This window comes from Eumetopias jubatus, unplaced genomic scaffold (assembly GCF_037043125.1).
Source record: "Eumetopias jubatus isolate StellerSeaLion01/CBP00866 unplaced genomic scaffold, mEumJub1_p1.0 scaffold_5, whole genome shotgun sequence".
In the NCBI taxonomy this organism is placed as follows: Eukaryota; Metazoa; Chordata; class Mammalia; order Carnivora; family Otariidae; genus Eumetopias; species Eumetopias jubatus.
The window spans coordinates 141,223,563-141,243,747 of NW_028274811.1; the positions used below are offsets into that span (position 1 = coordinate 141,223,563).

General features: G+C 41.9%; 1 protein-coding gene across 1 annotated transcript in view; it reads left to right on the forward strand.

Annotated features, from left to right (window-relative positions):
• MARCHF11 (membrane associated ring-CH-type finger 11) overlaps positions 1-19,879 on the forward strand; it is a 98,816-nt gene extending 78,937 nt beyond the window's left edge. Inside the window, exon 4 of the mRNA XM_028097914.2 lies at positions 19,478-19,879. Coding sequence (XP_027953715.1) covers positions 19,478-19,800 — 323 coding nt within the window. The 3' untranslated portion in view covers positions 19,801-19,879. The remainder of the gene's footprint in view (positions 1-19,477) is intronic.
• The last annotated feature ends 306 nt before the right edge of the window (positions 19,880-20,185 follow it).

Consider the following 20,185-nt stretch of genomic DNA (forward strand, 5'->3'; position numbering starts at 1 on the left):
GACAGAGGAGTAGATGCTTAGCAAGTGGGGAGGTGGCCCCCTTGTCACTGTTGGAGGATGTAAAATTGGCTTCCCATTCAGAGGGCCTTAAAGTACTTGGAAACATTCCCACATTCCTGTTTGCTCGAGCTCTTCAAACTTGTTTATACCTAAATGAGAAGGAGCAGACTGAGAGCTTCATAAATGTTCTGTTTAAAAAATAATTCTGGGGAGGGTATGTGCTATGGTGAGCACTGTGAATTGTACAAGACTGATGAATCACGGATCTGTACTTCTGAAACAAATAATGCAATATATGTTAAGAAAAAAAAAAGAAGAAGAAGATAGCAGGAGGGGAAGAATGAAGGGGAGTAAGTCGGAGGGGGAGACGAACCATTAGAGATGATGGACTCTGAAAAACAAACGGAGGGTTCTAGAGGGGAGGGGGGTGGGGGGATGGGTTAGCCTGGTGATGGGTGTTAAAGAGGGCACATTCTGCGTGGAGCACTGGGTGTTATGCACAAACAATGAATCATGGAACACTACATCAAAAACTAATGATGTAATGTGTGGTGATTAACGTAACAATAAAAAATCATTTAAAAAAATAATTCTGAAAATCCGTAGAAGCTTATTCCTGAATGAAAAAAAAATGTTATAATCCAGCCAGTGGTTGTAATGCTTAGGAAGAGATTATTGCTGGATTGTTAAAGAGAAAATGTAAGGATTTGTAGAAAATGTATTTACTTGGGGAAATCTGTTTAGTGATTTCTACACATAGTGAATTTGTCTTTTGCTTTTATTCATTATTATTAATTAATACCCTTTCTGCTTTCCCAAGATTCAGTTTTTTCTTGCCATTCAAGTTTTGAGTTCTCCCAGGGGTCGAGGTATTTTTAGAGTTGAGATGTCTGGATCTGGCTGTCCACTAGAGCTCACTGCAATGATAAAGATGTCCATCTGGTGTCCAGTGCTACAGACACAAGCCACTGGCTACCGTTGGCTATTGAGCACTTGAGTGTGGTTCATGAGAAAGAGAAACTGGATTTTAAAATTAATTTTCTTTAAATTAACTTAAATTTAAGTAAATAGCCACCTGTGGCTAGTGGCTATCGGATGGCACGGATCCTGGATGATGATTCAAATTAAATGTGTAAGGGTTTGATTAGCCAGGTTCCCCTCACCTGTGTAAACAGGTGGCATTTCCTAAATAACAAAGAAGCTCTGTGCCAAGACAAATGAAGAAAGTAAGAATGAACTGAAGAGGATTAAGAGAAGGGTATTAAAGGTGTGCAGGTGGTGGCCGAGAGGTAGACAGAGCGCCATGAAAGGGAGATGTGTCTTAAGGGACTCGAAGTATAAAGAGATAACTTTATATTATACTTGGGGAGCTCTTTTAAATATTTAAACAGTTGGCGTTCCAACTATGATTGTGTACCAGGGAAACTAATATAAAGGATTTAAATCACTGAGCTGTGTTAGCCCAGGGCAGTAATTTAGGGAGAATAACCAAAGCAAGCTGGTGTTGGCTCCCTCCTGAGATTTGCACAGTGGACAAGGGAAGATTAGCAGACCCAGAGATGAAGAGCAAATGCATGGCGGAAGGCTGTGGGCTCGGGATTTGGTTCTTAACTCTGTACTTTGCACACAGAGAATAGAAGGCTATTCCTTTCATTGGTTGTGTGGTTCAGAGGAAGGTTGTTCCGTCAGAGGAATACATTTAGTTATGACTGAAATGACTGAGAGTCAGCCATGAGGACAGGGAGTCATTTGATTAACTTGCTTCTAAAACGTTACCAAGTCATTTCAGTGTCCAGTAGAACTTGATGAGGTGAGTTCTGTTTCTTGTTTGAAGCAACAAAATAAGACTGAAACCCCGTTACTTTAGTGGGATTCCTGAAACAGGGACAGCATTGCTTATGTCTAATCTCACTAACACTATAAATTAGTGCCACCTCCGTATCTGGAAACTATTTTGATCTTCCCTGATACACCAAGGAAAGGGACCAGATATGCTTATAAAATTTAAAAACTTAGATCACTTTTGTTCTTTTAAAATTTTTTTTCTTAGTTGTCCACATAGTATAAACATATACATATTGAAATAAGCCCATTTTATGAATATATAAAGTTTAAAAGAAGAACACTTCACTCATACAGCCCGTTCTGTTATGTCATTCTCTTTGTGGAATGGTCTCCCCCACCCCAACGTTTTGGTGTATATCTGCCAGATCTTTTTCATTGGGTTTACATGCATATGGGCATACAGACACGTAGGTATTTTAATATAGGTGGGATCATACTATTCATTGTTGAAAAAAAGTCATTTTCATTCAACAACATGACCTAGCGATCTTTCCCTGTTAGAATGGATGGACAACCATTTACTTTTCTTCTACTGATGGATATTCACGTTGTTACCAGTCTTCGCCATTAGAAACAATGTTGCCAATGAGTATTTCCGGAGGCAAGATTCCAAGAAGTGAAAAGTCTGGGCTGAGTAATAAGTACATGCCCTATTTTTACTCTCTAAAAAGGCTTTGCCAATTTGCCCTCCCCCCAAATAGATGACAATTCCCGTTCTCCCACACCTTGACAAAAATGGATATCCGTTTTTTGACCTTTTCATTGGTAGTTTGACCTATATTTAACACCATTAGAGTGCTTTCCTTAAAGTCTGTCTAACTATTTAGGTTTGCGGGGTAATTTTGCCTAAGAAAATAAGAACATCCACACTGAGCCCTGCTCTTAATGCAGCTCGTCCTGCCTGGCGTCTATTGGGGTGTGGTAGGCAGGGGCCCAGACTAACTCTGCCCTGTAAATACTCCACCTCTTCTTCCTGAACATGAAGCCAGAAGACAGGGCCAAGGTCAGAGATCCCTGTCTCTCAGACACCCCACATTCCCGCGCACATGTAAGGAACTCAGGACCAGTTTCTCCCCATCTATGATACCATTAAACACTCAAGGAGTTTCACTTCTCTCTTTTTTCATGTAGAAAGGGCTCCCAGAAATTGCTTTTAGGAAAGTTGCCTTCCTCTGTCACTTGGGTCTGTGGCTAAAGTACTGAGGCTATTATTGCCTGTTGTCCCTATTACTCTTTTTCTCAGATTAAAACACAAGCACACGGGGTAGAGTTGACGCGCACACGGACCCACCAGGAACCAAAAATCCCTCTCAGGGCTACTTTGAAATAACGAAATAAAGTATATTATGATTGTTTATGTTGTCCTGCTTTTGAAAACTGCAGAGATTAGGGAGTTTTAAAAAATAACCTGATATATACTTGAATGAAGATCATCAGATCAAAATAACTTCTCCTTAATGTACCAATTACAGTCAATACTGAAAAAAAAATGCTCCTTCTGCAGAAATTTCATACTCCCCAATGTCAGGTTTTATTTTCCTCTAGTCTAAATCTAATTAATTTCTAAAAATTCATGTGAATTCTTATAGCTATTAGTTTTGAAAAATCTGTTTTTCATAGTTGGTGATCTGTCTAGCTCAAGGTTTTTGGGCACACTCAAATAAACTAGGTAGAGTTACCCGTTGGTAATATATTCACATTTCATTATAGAACTTCAAATAAATAAATACCAACTATTCCTATGGTCTTTGATTATATTAGACGTATGTTTACATGTTAAAAAGCCAAGGTAATATTTCTCTCTTACTTTCGATACTGCTTTACTGTGCTTTTTTTTTTTTACCCCACCAGGCAGAGCAGCTAAAAGTTACACATGACTGAACCTTTTACTGACACGAAACTTAAAATGTACCTTTTCTAATTCTATGATATTATATGAGGAAAAATGAAGAATTTTGACCAAGAATTTCAGGATAGTCCAACTCTCGGTGACCACAGATGAGTTCTTCTCACTGCGGGTGGCCAGTGGTCTATTTCATGCCCGGGTTGTTTCTTCCTAAAATGATGCTTTTAGGTTGTCTTCCTTCCTGTGGCTCGCTTTCAACAAATATAAACCAATTAGCATAAGCAAAGCATGATTAAGAAAGTAAATCAACTCAGGAAAAAGAATTCTAATGCATTCCAAGCAAAATATAAATGACTTTTGGACTATCTCTTGTTTAAAATTTTCCATGCTCTCTGGCACTTCTCAGCATGATTCAGAAGTTGACAATATTTCCTGAAGTATTTTCAGTGAAAAACAACATATTTACTTAAGGAGTTTGAAAGAAATTAACATTGGAAGTTGGAATGTGCCACAATTTAGAGCAGAAAGAAAATGAGCTTGCTGGAGACCACAGGAGAGCCTTTGGTTCTTGCATCGTCAGGCAGGGCCATCAACCATACGGACGAGTGTGTTTGAAAGAGGAATTTAGGCAAAGTTCATAAAATGTGCAGCCTTTGGGTCATTGTAGAGAGAGACATATTTATGGATAGATGTAAAATCTATCAAAAAGTTCCGAGCGAAAAATGTACAATTACCAAGAGAACAGTCCTGTTCCCGACGTCCTTCAGGGCCCATGTAGACGCTGTCCTGCACAGAGGGGGTGAGGATGCCTGGTAGAGTGGGAGAGCCATGACCCTAGAATCCAGTGCGATCTGGGTGGGCCTCCTCTACGGGAAGTGGGGAGGACAGATGTCCACCACCGATACCCCCACACCTCTTCTCAGGGCCCCACGAGCAGGGCAGCCCCACCCCACTCAAAGTTGTCAGCAAGTTTGATGGTGATACTCAAATATATGTAGATTTTTTTAAATCAAAGAACACTGGGAGCCCAGATCCAGCCTTTCACGGGCCTGCACCCTCCCCCACCTAAGTCACCACCACCACCCCCGCCCCCAAGTCTGGGATCTGAGCTACTGAAAGCATTCTGTGGGTGGCGCTTCGGGCTGCCCCAGAAGGCGGATGGTAGGAGGTGTCTTTGCTGGTGGCTGCCCAGTGTCCTAGGAAGCACTGATATGGATGCATCTGCGTGAATCATAAGGCATGTGGAAAAGGCAGCTCAACTGAAACACTGGTTGGCAGGATAGCTAGGAAAGTTGAGTAGTCCAGTACTTCTTTTTTGAATCTTCATATCATGATTTTCCCTCCAGATGTAAAAAGACAATCAGCTCCCTCTGCTCCAAGAGAAATGCTTCCATTTCCGGAGCAGTAATTTGACGGGGCATCTGTATCCCTCAGTGCCACAGTTTGGCTACTGAGGAGAACTTGGTCCAGCTGCTAATGCAGGAGGACAAAAGCCTCCTTCTGCTCTTGCCCAGAGCCCTTCTGGGTTTCCCTTCAAACTTCCTCCCAGGCTGAGGGCTGGCTTTCGAGGGCAGCCACTCCACGGGGTCTGGTACCGCTGTGGCCATGACCTGGTACCGGACTTGAGTGCTCTGCTAGCTCGTTTGGAATCGTTTCTTAAACAGAGTAGGATTCCTTTGCAAGCATCGATCATTCCTTCCTGACTTCAGTGTGTCTTAGCACGCATCATGCCCCAGGAAATGCCACAACTTCCCTTGAAAAGAGTCCATCCTCTGATCTTTACGTTTCTCACTTCTGAGCACATCATGGTCAGGCCCCTCCGAGGGAGGGGCAGAGAGGCGCTTTGTAATTCAGAACTGTCAGAGGAAAAACAAATCTTCATATTTTATATGCTTTGAGAAGTACTCAAGTAGAGGCTTTTCTATGCCTTAACCACACTGATGTTTACCAATTTCTCTAAAGATTATTATCCTGGTTGGTTATCAGGGATATTGCTGCCTTTAAAACCCAGGAAATAGAATAGAAGGACTTGTTTTTGCTACTTGCCCTTCAGTGCAGTGTCTAAAATGGGCTCTCAAAGCAAATGAACTCTTTAGACCTCCTCATGGGGTAGAAAACACAACCCATTGCTTTCCTCTCCTTTGACCTTGGGAAGTTCAAGCTCTTTTGGAGAAACGTTGACATAGGTTAACAGAGCAGCAGACCAAACATGCTCGTGCTGTTGACTTCTGTTTCCTCGAGAGAAAAGGTGACCCTTTCAGTCATCTCTCCCAATGGGGACCAGTTGAGCCGAAGGGGCACCAGTCATCTATGAAGCCAACATTTGCTGAGTGTTGACAGTGTATTTATAAGCCTGGAGTGCAGGGTAAGAGGTTTTACTAGAACAGAATAAAACACGGCCTGTTTCTGAACAGCCCATGATCTGAGAATAGTTGTTACATTTTGAAATGGTTTAAAAAATATTGAGAGAGGAATGTTTTTTGTGACATATGAAAATTACATCAAATATAAATTTCAGGGCCCATAAATAATGTTTTATTGGAATACAGACATATCCATTCATTTATGTGCTGTCGATGAGGAGTTACAATCTCATCATTGAGAGACCATAATGTTCACATAGCCTAAAATATTTACTGTCTGGTCCTTCCCAGAAAAGGTTTGTGGAGCTTGGAATATAGCATGTTCTCTGCTCTCCAGCTGCTGGCGAGAGACAGGGAAAGAAACGATTAAAATGGGAAATGGAAGGTGTCAGGAGACAAATACCTGTGAGAGCTCGTGGGAGAAGGTTTGTTAGCCATCCTTAGCAGCATCTATGGGGTGGGGGGAGAAATCTTGAGCTAAACTTTAAAGAAGAACATGAAAGGGGCCAGAGAGGCAGCTGCCTGAACCTGTCAACACATGAAAATGTGTATTTTTGAGGACTCATAGGGAATTTGGTGTGACAAGAGCAAAAGCTGCTTGCTGGGGAGTAGCAGAGGAAATAAGGTCTGACTGTCTACAGGGATCCTGTAGGTGAGACATGGGTGTGGGACCCAACCCTGAAAGCTCAGGGAACCCCTGGAGGGTGGTCGGCTGCGTGTGACCGGTCAGCGTGATGTTGAAGACAAAGCAATGATATCTAGGAGAGGTTGAAGAGGGTAGGGGGCATGCCGGGAAGGCAAGAAGATAATAATCCAGGCAAAGGATTAGGCCCTACATTAAGGTAGATAGGCAGCTGCTGGAATTAAAAAAGGTTGATCACAAGATAACGGCGTTCGAATCAATAGAGGTAGGGCAGAAGTGGGGGGTAAAGGAAAGGGGCCATCAGGTGTGATTTAAAGAGGCTGATGGGCAGATGGGAGGAAAAGATGATACGTTCTATTTGAACATTTTCTTTTTGCAGAATTTGTGAGGAATCAAGTAGAAATCGCCAGGAAGTGGCTGGACATAGGGGTCTGGAGCTCAGGATAGGAATTTGAGCTGGAGATTGACATCTGGTAGTTGAAGCCGTGGTCTGCAGGGGAAAGTGATCGGGGCGAGATGAACAGCAGTTTGAGGAACACAGAAACACAAAGAGCAGGCAGAGGAGCATGACCAGGGGAGAAAAAAGTGGGTCAGCCTAGGTGAGGAGGAAGGAAGGAACTTCGGGGAGGAGGAACACGTGGTCAGTAGTGCCAGATGCCGAGTCAAGAGTAGGTGAATTAAGCCAAAGTGTACTCGCTGGATTTAGCAGTATGGGTGTTGGTTGCATAGACGCAAGGCTGAGAATGGCTGGGACAGGCAGAAGGGGGCTCAGAATGTAGGTTAAACAAATCTTGGCTGAACAAGGACACAGTTAAATGAGGGCAGAACCTAGAGGTGGGTGTGGAATTGAGAAAACTTCCTGGTTTTTGTTGCTGTTGTTTTAAGATTTTATTTATTTGACAGAGAGAGACAGTGCGAGAGGGAACACAAGCAGGAGCAGAGGAAGAGGGAGAAGCAGGCTTCCCGCGGAGCAGGGAGCCTGAGGCGGGGCTCGATCCCAGGACCCTGGGATCATGACCTGAGCTGAAGACAGATGCTTAACTGACTGAGCCACCCAGGCGCCCCATCTCTTTGTTTGTTTTAATGGTAGAGTCAGGCAGGGACAAATGCTGAGAAGAAAGATCCAGAAGAAACCAGAGAAAAGACCGAAGAATGGACAGCTTGATGCCTGTGTGAATGCAGAGCTAGCACCCAGCACGCAGGGGAGGGGTTGGCCTTGCCCAGGAGGGGCATGGTGCCCGAGAAGGGCAGGCAGGTGGAGAGCGGGCCCAGTGGGCACAGCTACCTGTGCTGCTCCCGGAGAACAAGCTGAAGGGCCTCCTGGCAAAAGACTTCCCGTTTCTCAGTCAAACTGGTGGTATGCTCAAGGCACGCTGTGGGGAAGAGTCTGAGGGGAGCATTAAAAATGAAGATCAGCTGCCGAGAGCTTCGGGCCCTGCACTGGGCGTGATAGAGCGCCCCCTGGAGACTAGAATGAGGGTGGCCCGATCCGCAAGGACCCGTGGCTCTGTATTTTTGACGCACTAGAGATGAGGAGCAAGGTGGAGACAGGGGAACTTTGAGGCTGGGCTGAGATGGGGTTTGTGATGCAGAGTTGCAGGGAGCCTGAGCAGCACTGTCAGCCTTGACTTTCACCTCCAGGGCTGGGAGAGTGATTACAGGGTGGGGGGGTGCTTTCTCGGTGCTGGGGAAGGAACCAGAGCCAGAAAGAAGCGGCCAATTGGGAAGGAATGTGCGGTCCAGGGGCTCAGGCTTCAGCAGGTGGAGGAGGGTGCGTTGAGCCTAAGAAAGTGGGTAAGAAGCCCAGGAGGCGGTGGTTGTCCGCACCAGGTGGGAGAGTTTCGAAGCTTGCAGCTGGAATGGTTTCTGGAAGGGAAGGGCCCAGGCCGGAGTGAAGGAGGGACAGCAGAGGGCGAGGGTCATGCACCTCAGGTCATGGTCAGGTCATCCACACTGGCCCGAAACATGAAGTCGTGTGTGTCGAGAGGGCTGAGAGGAGCCCGGAACCAGGGGACAGATCATCGGTGATGGTTGAGAGTGGCGGAGGGGCCAGGATGGCTATCTCTTGTGGCCACACTGTATGCTCATGGGATCACACATGCGGGAATTCCTAGATGTGGGAATTTAAATACACGAGGCTCACGCACAGCTGAACAGCCTTTGAGAGATCTGAGTGTGTCCCTAGGCCAGTCGGAGATGGGTTAGTACTGAGGCCACCGGCTCGGAACGGGAAGTCTTCCTGGGAGGAGAGATCAGAGTTGATAGTGTGGCAGAGGGAACCGTGACACGACGAGGCAGCCCCTTAGCCTAAAATCCTAGAGATTGTTCTTCAGAACCATCACCTGCCTCTCTGGGGATCTCCTGGCTTCAGACTATTTTGCAGCCAAGAACTTTATTTACCGAAGAGAATGTGAACATGATCACTCTTCTGATGATGCGTCAGTGCCCAACACAGAGGCTCGGGGACTGTGGGGGCGCTGACGGGGAGCCGGAGACAAACTCAGGAAGCACAGAGATGAGCACAGAAATGGAGCTCATATCTTATTCCAGATATGTAGAAACAAGGTTTTAAAGACCATACTGCAATAATATCTCAGATTATGTTTTCTAATCCAGGTACTATGCGAAGCGATTTTCCTCAGATTTCCTATTTAATCTTCAACACTCTGCTAGGTGTAGGTTGCTATTCTCATCTCAGAGACGAGGCACCATTAAGTAGTCCCCCCAGGGTCTCACAGATTGGAAGAGGGACCCGAGATTGGAATCCAGACCTTGTCGCCCCAGAGCCTGTGACAGAATATTTATGTGATTCAGTTAATTCTATTTATTATTTAGTAAATACCCCTTCTTATATGCTGAGCTCGAATGGCTCATTTACAAGATGTTTATTCATGAAGTGAAACCACGTCAGTTGGTGTCTCAAACACCTAGGGCATAACAACAGGAATAAGTACTTTTTGGAGGGATGGGGGAGCTGAATTTAGATCAGAAATGGAGAAACCCCCCCCAAAACCCAAAGTAATATAGCCACTTTGTGAAGTCTTTACTCATGTATTCTAAATTAATAGAGCCATACAGAACATAGAGAAATATTAATAGAGAATGGGCAAGATTTAATTCAGCATCCCAAGAGCAATCTCTTTTCCATTGATCTGAGTGAAACAATTTCCTAATAAGAATTATGTATGTAGGGGCGCCTGGGTGGCTCAGTCGTTAAGCGTCTGCCTTCGGCTCAGGTCATGATCCCAGGGTCCTGGGATCGAGCCCCACATTGGGCTCCCTGCTCAGCGGGAAGCCTGCTTCTCCCTCTCCCACTCCCCCTGCTTGTGTTCCCTCTCTCGCTGTGTCTCTCTCTGTCAAATAAATAAATAAATTCTTAAAAAAAAAGAATTATGTATGTAAAGAATCACATCTAAACCTTGAATTTTGTTGCTAGCTCATAGACTAGAATATTAAGGAAAGCTAAGGTCTGAGCATTTTAATATTCAGGTTAAAAATGCCATTAATATTTTCAATTAAAAAAATCTTACGGAGGTTGTGTGAATGAAATCAAAGAGTTAGAAATTTTATTTATGCTTAGGTGGTCACTTCTATTTGGAATTTTTACCCACTGCTTGTATGATTTAAGAGAAATGAAAAACAAAGCCAACAAAGATGAGATAGCCTATTACAGTCATAAAGATAAACAGGCTTTAGATGTTTCAGGTTAGGTCTTTTTAAGTGTTATTCTCATCCTGAAAAATAGAACAACCAACACATATATGCTTTACTCTAGAGATTGATAAAATCGTGTTCTGTGAGTTTGCAGTAGACAGTTTGTCCGTTGGAGAAGGACATTGTGTTTGTTTCTACTTGTCACTAGGAAAAGCCCATAACAGCCTTCTTCTAAGAACTGTTTTTGGTCCGGGGCACCTGGGTGGCTCAGTCAGTTCAGCATCTGACTCTTGATCTCAGCATTGTGAGTTCGGGCCCTGCGTTGAGCTCCACGTTGGGGTGGAGCCTACTTAGGAAAGGAAGAAAAGAACTGTTTTTAGTCCATATACTGGAATGTGGGAAACGAATGGAAACCCACCAAAGTAGAGTCCCAGTTCCAAAAACTTTAACACAGAAGATGGACGTTGATAGGGTTTTTTAACCCAATACTGTTACACTGGGGTTTGTGGAATTACTCCTATAAATTGTGAGGGTCACTGTAATCCGTCCCAATGCTGCCGGGTACCCTTGAGGATAAAGACCGGAGGAGAACTTACCGTCCCAGCCTCGGGTGTTACTGAAGAGACTGTGCTTCTGTCTACCTCATGGTATAATATCCCTTGGGCCAAGGAGACACTAGTGTGGGCTGACTTTGGCCAAGGACGGCTCCTGAGGTCTGAGTTCTTGCAGAGTATAAAGCACGCTGGACCAGGCATCAGAGGTCTGACTCTGATCCTGGGCTCTAGCACTGTGGACCCTTGGGCAAGCCATGTCACTTCTCTGGGCCTCAGAGTCCTCATCCCCCAAAGCAAAGGGGTTAGATGAAATCATACCCAGTGTTTTCTAATTTTGAAATTCAGTGACTATGTCCACTGCCAATCGCTGTGTGATATGTCATCACCCTTTTGCTGAAGGTGTTTCATCTGCTCATGAATTGAAGGACAGACTTGAAGTTGTATTCAGCTGAAATTAAACTAGTTCTAATCCATGCTCCCAGTTATAGGAGGGCGCTAGGATATCTTTGTCATCTCTAAGGGCATTGGGCTTATTCCTTCATTTCTTTTATTGAAATAATTGTATCCGTAGGTGGCTTTTCTCACAGGCACTTCTGGGCAGAAGCTTAGATGATATAACAGTTCTTCTCTCCGGTGAATTCTCTTAATCCTTTAAAAAATTAACGTATCATGTGTTTTATAACGTGTAACAAGGTCTACAGCTTTTGAGGAATGTTCTGTGACTATGCCAAAGGTAGATTTGAGAGGCAGGGCTAGTAATTGAAAGATCAGAAGTCTCCTATCTACTAAGGAATAAAAGAAATCATTAAAATGATTGATTGATGGATTGGCTTCCTAGAACAGCAAGTAGTCAGATGAATGGACAATCTTTTTTATACTCCCTGTTTTGCCTGGAAATAGCAGAGAAGAATCCATATCAGCCTCTTAGGCTTTAGGCCTGAGCGTAGTCATTTTGTGACTAGCTGGGTTCATGATTGTTGGATGCAGGGAGATATTTGATGACCAGGCCAAAAAGACCATGGAGGAGTCAGCTACAGTTTACTGGGACTGAAAATAAGTCCTTGTAAAGAAGCACTATCCTGTGCCCATCCGAGTGTGTGTGTGTGAGTGTGTGTGTGTGTGTGTGCGTGTACACATACATATGCTCATATATGTATGAAACATAGCTCCCGATTCCTAAACCCCTTCCATCTCTAGTCTTGGAGTCCTTGTCACATGTCTCAATGTCTCCACTTGGTATCTTAAGATGGTACTCTACCGTTTTAAAGAACAATACTTGAGATCTTTGTGTTGGTGGCACTGTCACGACTAGACCCTTGTCATCCCTCAGATTCCAGGGATGGCTACTTTCCTCTTTCTCATTCCCTCTCATTTAGTGAAGATTTGTTGAGTTTCTACTGTGTTTCAAGCACTGAAGTAGGAGTAGGGCTCCTGCCCTCCGGGGACACACAGCTGAGTGAGGTCACAGGCATAGAAAAAAATTATTCGACTACAGGTAATAAGGAAAATAGTGCAGGTTTTTCCTTGTGGTGAGGTAGAAGGTAGGAGAGAGGGATTAATTTTGAGTGGGTCAGAGAAGAAATTATGAGAGAATCTGGATCTTGAAGCATGTTTAATAATAGTTCATTATGAAAATGTAGGAGAGTGATCATTCCGGAGAAGTCTCTGTCTTACGGGTTTATCACAGATTTGCTAAGAAGATAGAATTAGCAGAATTTAGTGCAAGAGGATAGAGGAGTCTAGGTGATTCCAAGATTTTTAGCTTAATTGACTTGGGGGACAATCGTTAACTGAAACAGGGATGGTACGTCAAGAAGCAAATTCAACCTATGTCAAGACTTTTTGGAAAAGAGTGTTCTTCCCTCCCTGCCAGTTAGTAAACTATTATACTCCTTATTAAAATTCGGCTTTGCCATCTTGTTCAGTCGCCAGGCAGTGACGTCATCAACATGGAAGAGCCAGCACCTGTGTGCTCTTTGCATCCAGGCTGATGGCTGTGGACTTCACTGAGCAGACGGGAGGACAGAGAGAGTCGCAGGGTCATAAGGCAGACACTGTGAATTTTCTTTTGTGTACTCTCAGAGAAACAGTCACTTAGGGTCTTCACTATTTGTAATAACCTTTTCTTCATGTGTACTGTTAGGTACCCTACTTTGGGGCTGGGTGGGTCAGATCATCAGTATTTGGAAATTAGCCAGCCTTTTGTTGCAAGGGCTTCTGTGCTGTGGGAAGTTTGTGAATAATTCTTATTCTTATTATATTTCTTGCACAGAAGATTTTCTTACCAATAGTTTGAGTGTTTGAGCCCCTGAACTTTATGCTCTCACAATCAGCCTGCCATTCTCAACTTAAATCTGTGAATTAATACATATATATATATATATATATATATATATAATTTATATTCAACAATGGAAAAATCAACTCGTCTTTTATAGACATAAGTGCATTTTATGTGGGATATTTCTTTACATTATTTGTTCTGATACAGGCAACACTGGAAGTACATTTTCACAAAACTCCCCATATATAATCAGGGCATGTAGTTCCCAGAGACCTGGCTTTTGAGATATCAATTTATGATGGCTTTGTCTTGTGAGTCTAGTGACTTCAGCGACAGTATATATTATATTGTCTTTCAGTTTTCATCTCTGTAAGTTTTATGTTTTTGCATTTTTGTTTTTTTCTCTAAGCTCCACATATAGTTCAGTTCAACAAAAAGCATTCAGTATACAAAGAAGGAATCACTCATGTTTATTTCTTCAAGGTTCATATTAACAAGATTCAACAATAGGGTAGTGACTTTTTTTTTTTAAGATTTTATTTATTTGAAAGAAAGAGAGAACAAACAGGGGGAGGAGCAGAGGGAGAGGGAGAAGCCGGCTCCCTGCTCATCAGGGATCCCAACGTGGGGCTTGATCCCAGGGTCATGACCTGAGCCAAAGGCAGACGCTTAACCAACTGAGCCACCCAGGTGCCCCATGGGGGAGTGACTTTTAAAAGTGTTTACCTCTACCGTCACATCTAAGTGTCCACGAGCATTTAAATTTAGGGTAGGTTGGGAAAATACGCCAGGAAGATTAATGCATTTTATGACACTCTAGCAAAGCTCATACTACAAAGGGTATCTTCGACCACAGTCTTACTTAGTTAATACTCCTTGAACAACCATGCTCTGGTCTTCAAGTAATAGAAATTAAGGAGTCAAAAATGGGTCCACTTTATGAGATTGACTCTAAACTGTTCTTAAGTGGGATTAAATGGGACCCAAACTCCCTGTTCTGCTTCTGGTGCACGCTGACTTCTCTGAATGACATCGGTTGTATTTTATAGAATATGTGTAAATTTCACTGAGCGAGGTGGGGAGAGAGGGAGAGAGACAGAAAGAACTCTTGACAGTGGACAGTGGTGAAATTTTTCTTGAAATCTTGGACCTTTTCTGGCCAAATATCTGCTGTGCGTTGCAAGTTCTTTAGCTCTCCCAAAGGTCGTTTTGATTGAACAGCACACAGGGCTTCAGTCTTTATTCCTTTGTGGGCCTTGCACTTCTTGGGAAAGCTCAGGGTGGGTGTGGCTTCCCGGATGACGCTCTCACCACTTTTAGTGTTGCCTTCAACAACTTTCTTCTTGTGGGTAGGGAGAGGAGGAAGGGGCTGTTTCATTGGGCCTCTTAGAGATATAACAGTGTCAGTGACACACAAGGATATTAAAAATGGCAGCTAATGATCTAACTTTGCCCAAATCACAGTCTCCAGGGCTCTATTTACTCATATTTTAAATGAGGATGATGTAGATCTACATGGTCTGTCTTCGTCTGTTCGAGCCTCTAAAGCAAAATACCACAGACTGGGTGGCTTAAACAAAGGACATATATTTTTTACAGTTCTGGAGGCTGGTAAGTCCAAGGTCAGGGTGCCAGCATGTTCAGTCTAGTCGGTCTCTCGTTTTGGTTTGTGGGTGGTTGTCATTCTCCTGTGTCCTCACATGGCCTTTCCTCGGTGTCTCTTCCACTTTATATAAAGGCATTAATCCTATCATGAGAGCCTCCCCCTCATGACTTAAAATAGTCCCACCTCCAGATACCATCACATTAGGGATTAGGGCTTCAACATATGAATTTTGGAGAGACAAACATTCAGTCCATAGCAAGGACTCTTTTAGGTGGCCTTAATTCTATGACTAAGAGAAACTGCCTTACCATTGAAAATTTAACATAAATGGGACTATAGTACTCAGGGTTTATAAGTAGACATATTTGAGCTCCCATCTCTGGTCTTATTCTTACATCTTCATGATGTTGGACAGTTATTAAATCTCTCCATGTCTCAATTTCCTCAACCATGAAATTGTTCAATCATGGTATCTGTTTGTAGAGTCTCTGTCAAGCTTAAGTGAAAATCACGCAAATAAACCACTTAGTGCAGTGCTTGGCACAAAATAGAACATTGATAAAAATTTAAGTTTTGAAAAACAACCAAACCTATTTGAACAAGAGCTGAGACTGGTAACACAAGAAATGAAATTATTTGATCAGTAGTTTGGTTGTTAATACCAAAATGTGTTTGTATTTGACTATAAATTTTACAGGTCTCTGTTCATTATAACACATCATTTGTTTGTATTGAAATAGACATGGACAAGTGGCATGTGTGTGCACACACATGTGAGCCTATGTACCTTGATAATCTCCCCCATCATTTCTTTGGGTAATTAATTCATTTTCTACTATCATATAAGAATTTCAACCAACACATCACTTACAAATTTGGGATATATTTTACCTATATATGAACACTGTGCTTTTATTTCAGTGAAACCAGAAACATTTAAACTTGCTCTTTTTTAAGAAGATTGTTCCCTAACAAAAATGTTCCTTTGCACATTAATAAGGGGATGCTCCAATTAAATGTTGAATGATAAAAAGCAGGGAAATGATAAAAAGCAGCCAACCACACATATACACACATACTTACTGAACTCTCAAAACCCCAAATTCCTATGAATCATTCCTTGTTGACACCCATGCTATTAATAATGTAGCAAGTATCCTAAAATATTTAATATTTACATTTTATAGAAATTATCATCGCTTTTCCTTTCAGGTCTAGTGACTCAGATGAAAAAAAACAAATCTCAGAATAAATCTAAGCCTGTTCTTATATGACCTGAAATGTCAAGGTGACAAATTCATTTAATGCTTAATTTGAGGTATTACTCAGAGAGTGAAGCCACTGGAGGAAGTGAGTTTATCGGTTGTGAAACAAGAGGAGACAAGATCGTCAGTAAGAAAGTATGGCAGTATGATTTTTAATTGTTGGATTTTCAGCATGTGGGCTAAAGTCAAATGAATCCTTACTCTTGGATTTCAATGATGGGAGTAGCCATATGTTCTCATTACCTCAAGTACAAAAGGCATTTGCTACGATTCTAGAAGATTTAGAGAAGAAAGGGGGAAAATGCACCTTCCAGAGGACAACGTTGGGGTGGAGTGGCATTCTCCTATTTCAGGAAAATTTAAGCTTCTAAAGGGCAAGGAGTAATTCTGAACGCTAATGGGGAATAAAACAAAATCTAAGCCTCATTCGTAACTTGAAATGCAATTAAGCAGCAGCACACGGAGCTGGAAATTCAAGAGGACTCTGTCTTTATGAAAACTTCAAGTAGCTCTCTCTCTAAATTCCGTTCAAAATGTACTATAAAGACCTGTGGGATTTATTTGTGCACATTGGGTAGATTTATGTATTTAGAAAAGGGCTACCAGGAATGTATTCCCAGAAAATGACTTGAAGCTCTAGTAAATGATCTGATTTCTGGCCTCTTAAAGGAAATGGATAAAAAAAAAAGAATAGGATCCTGTGAAATGAGTGGTTTCCTGGGGTGAAGCCATCTCCCATCACTGCACTTCTCCAGAAGGAACCTGTTGCAAGCTGTAATGGTTTTGTGATTAGTGTGAGTGAATGTGTCTCACCACATGGATTCACTATTGACTTTTTAATTAATAATAATGCCCTGTGCTTATAGAGCCGCCATCTCGAGGAAATTTGAGTGCTTTATAATTGATGAATTTCAATTTCTCTTTTTACTATCTTGCTGAAAGTATAGATTAGGTACCCTGATTGTGTTTTAATGAGGAAAAATAGAGCCAGAAAAGTTAAATCATGGCCCACAGAGATTTCGGAAGGCTAATAATAGAATCATCAATTAAAATCTGGTAGTCTTTACTTAGTCTGGCCGTTTCCCAAAAATATCTGATCAGTTGTGTCAATTATTCCTTGGGAAAATGAAGTTGATCAAAACAATTATTTGCAATTGCTATGATTAACAGAAGTTTACATTCCTTCTCATTATTTTGGTGGTGGTCCACAATTATCTATTTTTATTTATTGGGCCACATGCATGTTTTAGTGGCCTATGTTCACATCCTTGGAATGCTTTTAGGTCACAAGCGTCAGAAGTTTATCCCCTGGGAAGGGAATAATATAAAACTTAAATTCTGGTATTAGGTAGTTGTGTCATCTAAAAAACTGGGTATCTCCATCACCTACCTGCCATTGTTTTAGCGGACAAAAAAATGAAGTAATCCTCCCAACAAAACCATGTTCAAAACCCTTACTCATTGTGCCTATGGGAAGGTAACTATCATCCTTTCAATCACCGCTTCATGCAGCCTTAAAAATATGAGACTCTGATTCTTCCTGCTTCTTGCATTACTATTTCTGTCAGTTTTTTTTAATCTGACAAGTGTATTACTTTGTCCCTCTATATTCTCCTTACTGTTTCCACTCTGCTCTCCACATGCAACGTGGTAACCTCCCTATTTGTCTCCACTACCTGAGTTGTCTATGCCTCAATACATCTTAGATAAATTTTCCTAATTCTCTGTAATTTTTTAACATAGGAATTATTCAGGGACAAAAAAGTACGCAGAATATGTTGAACAGCCACATCTTCACCCCCAGCATAAAAAAAATGTGACATCAGAAATACAGTCGAATGGCCTATTTGAAGCCTCTCCTGGACCTTGTTTCTTTTCTTTGCTCCCCACTATCATGCCTTTCATGGTTATTATTTTTATGCATGTTTTTATACTTTTTACATAGATTCACTATTGACTTTTTAATTAATAATGATTTACCCCAATCATTTATTTCTGAAACTTTCTTTTTTTTTTTAATGTGGCTTTGAGATTTCTGCTCTTTTAAGATTTATCCATCTTAGTGCATGTGACTCTGTTCCCTTCAATTGTGTTGCTGTGATCATTGATTCACACAATGCAGTTTATCCATTCTTCTCAGAATGCACTTTAAGATTGTTTGGGGTTTTCCCCCTCAAATATGAACAATTCCATAATAAACTTTTTTTTAAAGATTTATTTATTTGAGAGAGAGAGAGAGAGAGAAGGGGGGTAGGGGCATAGGGAGAGGGCAAGAGAGAATCTTAAGCAGATCGCTCCCCACCCCGCCCAAGCACAGAGCCTAACGCAGGGCTCAATCTCACGACCCTGAGATCACGACTTGAGCTGAAACCACATTCCATCTAAGAAAAGACTCTTATTGATCTCTCTACCGACTTTCAATGGAATTTCAGCCTCCTGAAGGAGAAGAGTTTCTTCTCACTTCTCGAATGAAGGGGACCTCCCCCAAGGAATTTCTTTTTGTGAGCAGTCACCAATTCAAAAGCTCTTGGACCACATGCGGAAGTGTAACTGTGTGAAAAATGCAGGGTGTGGCAGGATCTGGGCTGGATGGTAGAGATGGAGCCATGTATCCTAGTTACACACTGCCAGTTTATGGTCCCTGAGGTTCTTGCATTACCTTGTTTATTTTCCCGAGAGTCTGTCTCAGAAATGTGTAATCATCCAATTTACTATATAGCAGCAATGAGCAAGGACTCTGGAGCCAGGCTGCCTGGGTCTGAAACCCTCCTCCCCCGCTGCTAGTTGTCTGGTCTTGAGCTCCTTCCTGGTTTGTAAAATGCTGGATGTGTTCATAATGAGAACTCAATGAGGTAATATACATGAAACTCTCAAGTAGGTGCTAAATACATTTTTGTTGGATGGTTGAAGAGAGTAAAAGTAAGAAAAAGGTGTATCATACCTCCTATGCATCAGACATTGTTTTAGGAACTGGGAAGATGGTAGTGATTTTAATATCTGTCTCTTTCCTAAATTAAGTTACCAGTTGAGACCAAAGTCCCTAAGACATTGTGTGGGCCACAGTGGGCACTCAAAGAGATGATGAATGAATCAATAAACCTAATGATTCTCTTAAAGCAATGTAAGTGCCCAAGGTATGTTCTCAGCCGTGATGGGGCAAGTTAATTATATTCATGAGAACTTTGCTTTGTGCATGTTAGTGTATTCATATCCTTTGGATATTGATTATTCCTGTGTAATCTGGAAAGTAGCTTACCATTAGCCATAATACTTGAGAAGTCAGGATACCATGTTTTTTGATGATGACGAGTAACAGAGAATTGACTATTTTTTTTCAATCCCTTACTTGTATACAAAATAACATTCTTAACTTTTTTGATTATGACTGGCCTTTTTTTATTTTTCCTTGAATTTTAGGTCTCATTGTCCATGAAGGAGCTGCAGTTTACAGAGTATTTAAGCGCTGGCGAGCTGTTAACTTACACTGGGATGTACTAAATTATGATAAAGCCACAGACATCGAAGAAAGTAGCCGGGGAGAGTCTTCCACAAGCAGGACTTTATGGTTGCCATTGACGGCTCTGCGGAACAGGAACTTGGTCCACCCAACGCAGTTAACTTCCCCGAGGTTTCAGTGTGGCTATGTGTTATTGCATCTGTTCAATCGGATGAGGCCCCACGAAGATTTGTCAGAAGATAATAGCTCAGGGGAGGTTGTGATGAGAGTGACTTCTGTGTGACACAAGTGTAAGGCAGCGTGGTGTAGACCACCCTGCACATTTTGGAATGTAATTGCAATGAATGGCGAAACCATAGCACTTCTAAAAACACACATCTATGAACTTTTTAAAATTTATGCTTTTTATATGAACATTTGAATTGCAAATACATTTTTCTGAAAAAAAAAAGGTTCTCTGGTTCTTTGGGTTTTGATTTATCACATCTTTTATAAGTTGGTACTTGAAATCATTTTACGTATAATTTAACTCTACTTGGTTAAAAGAATGATGAAAGTTATCCTTAAGGCTGAAACTATTTTTTCTTGCTTGTTTTAAATATATTTTTATCAAACTTTTTGCTCCATGTGTAGTTTTTCAGGCATGTTACGAACGGGAAAGAGTTTAG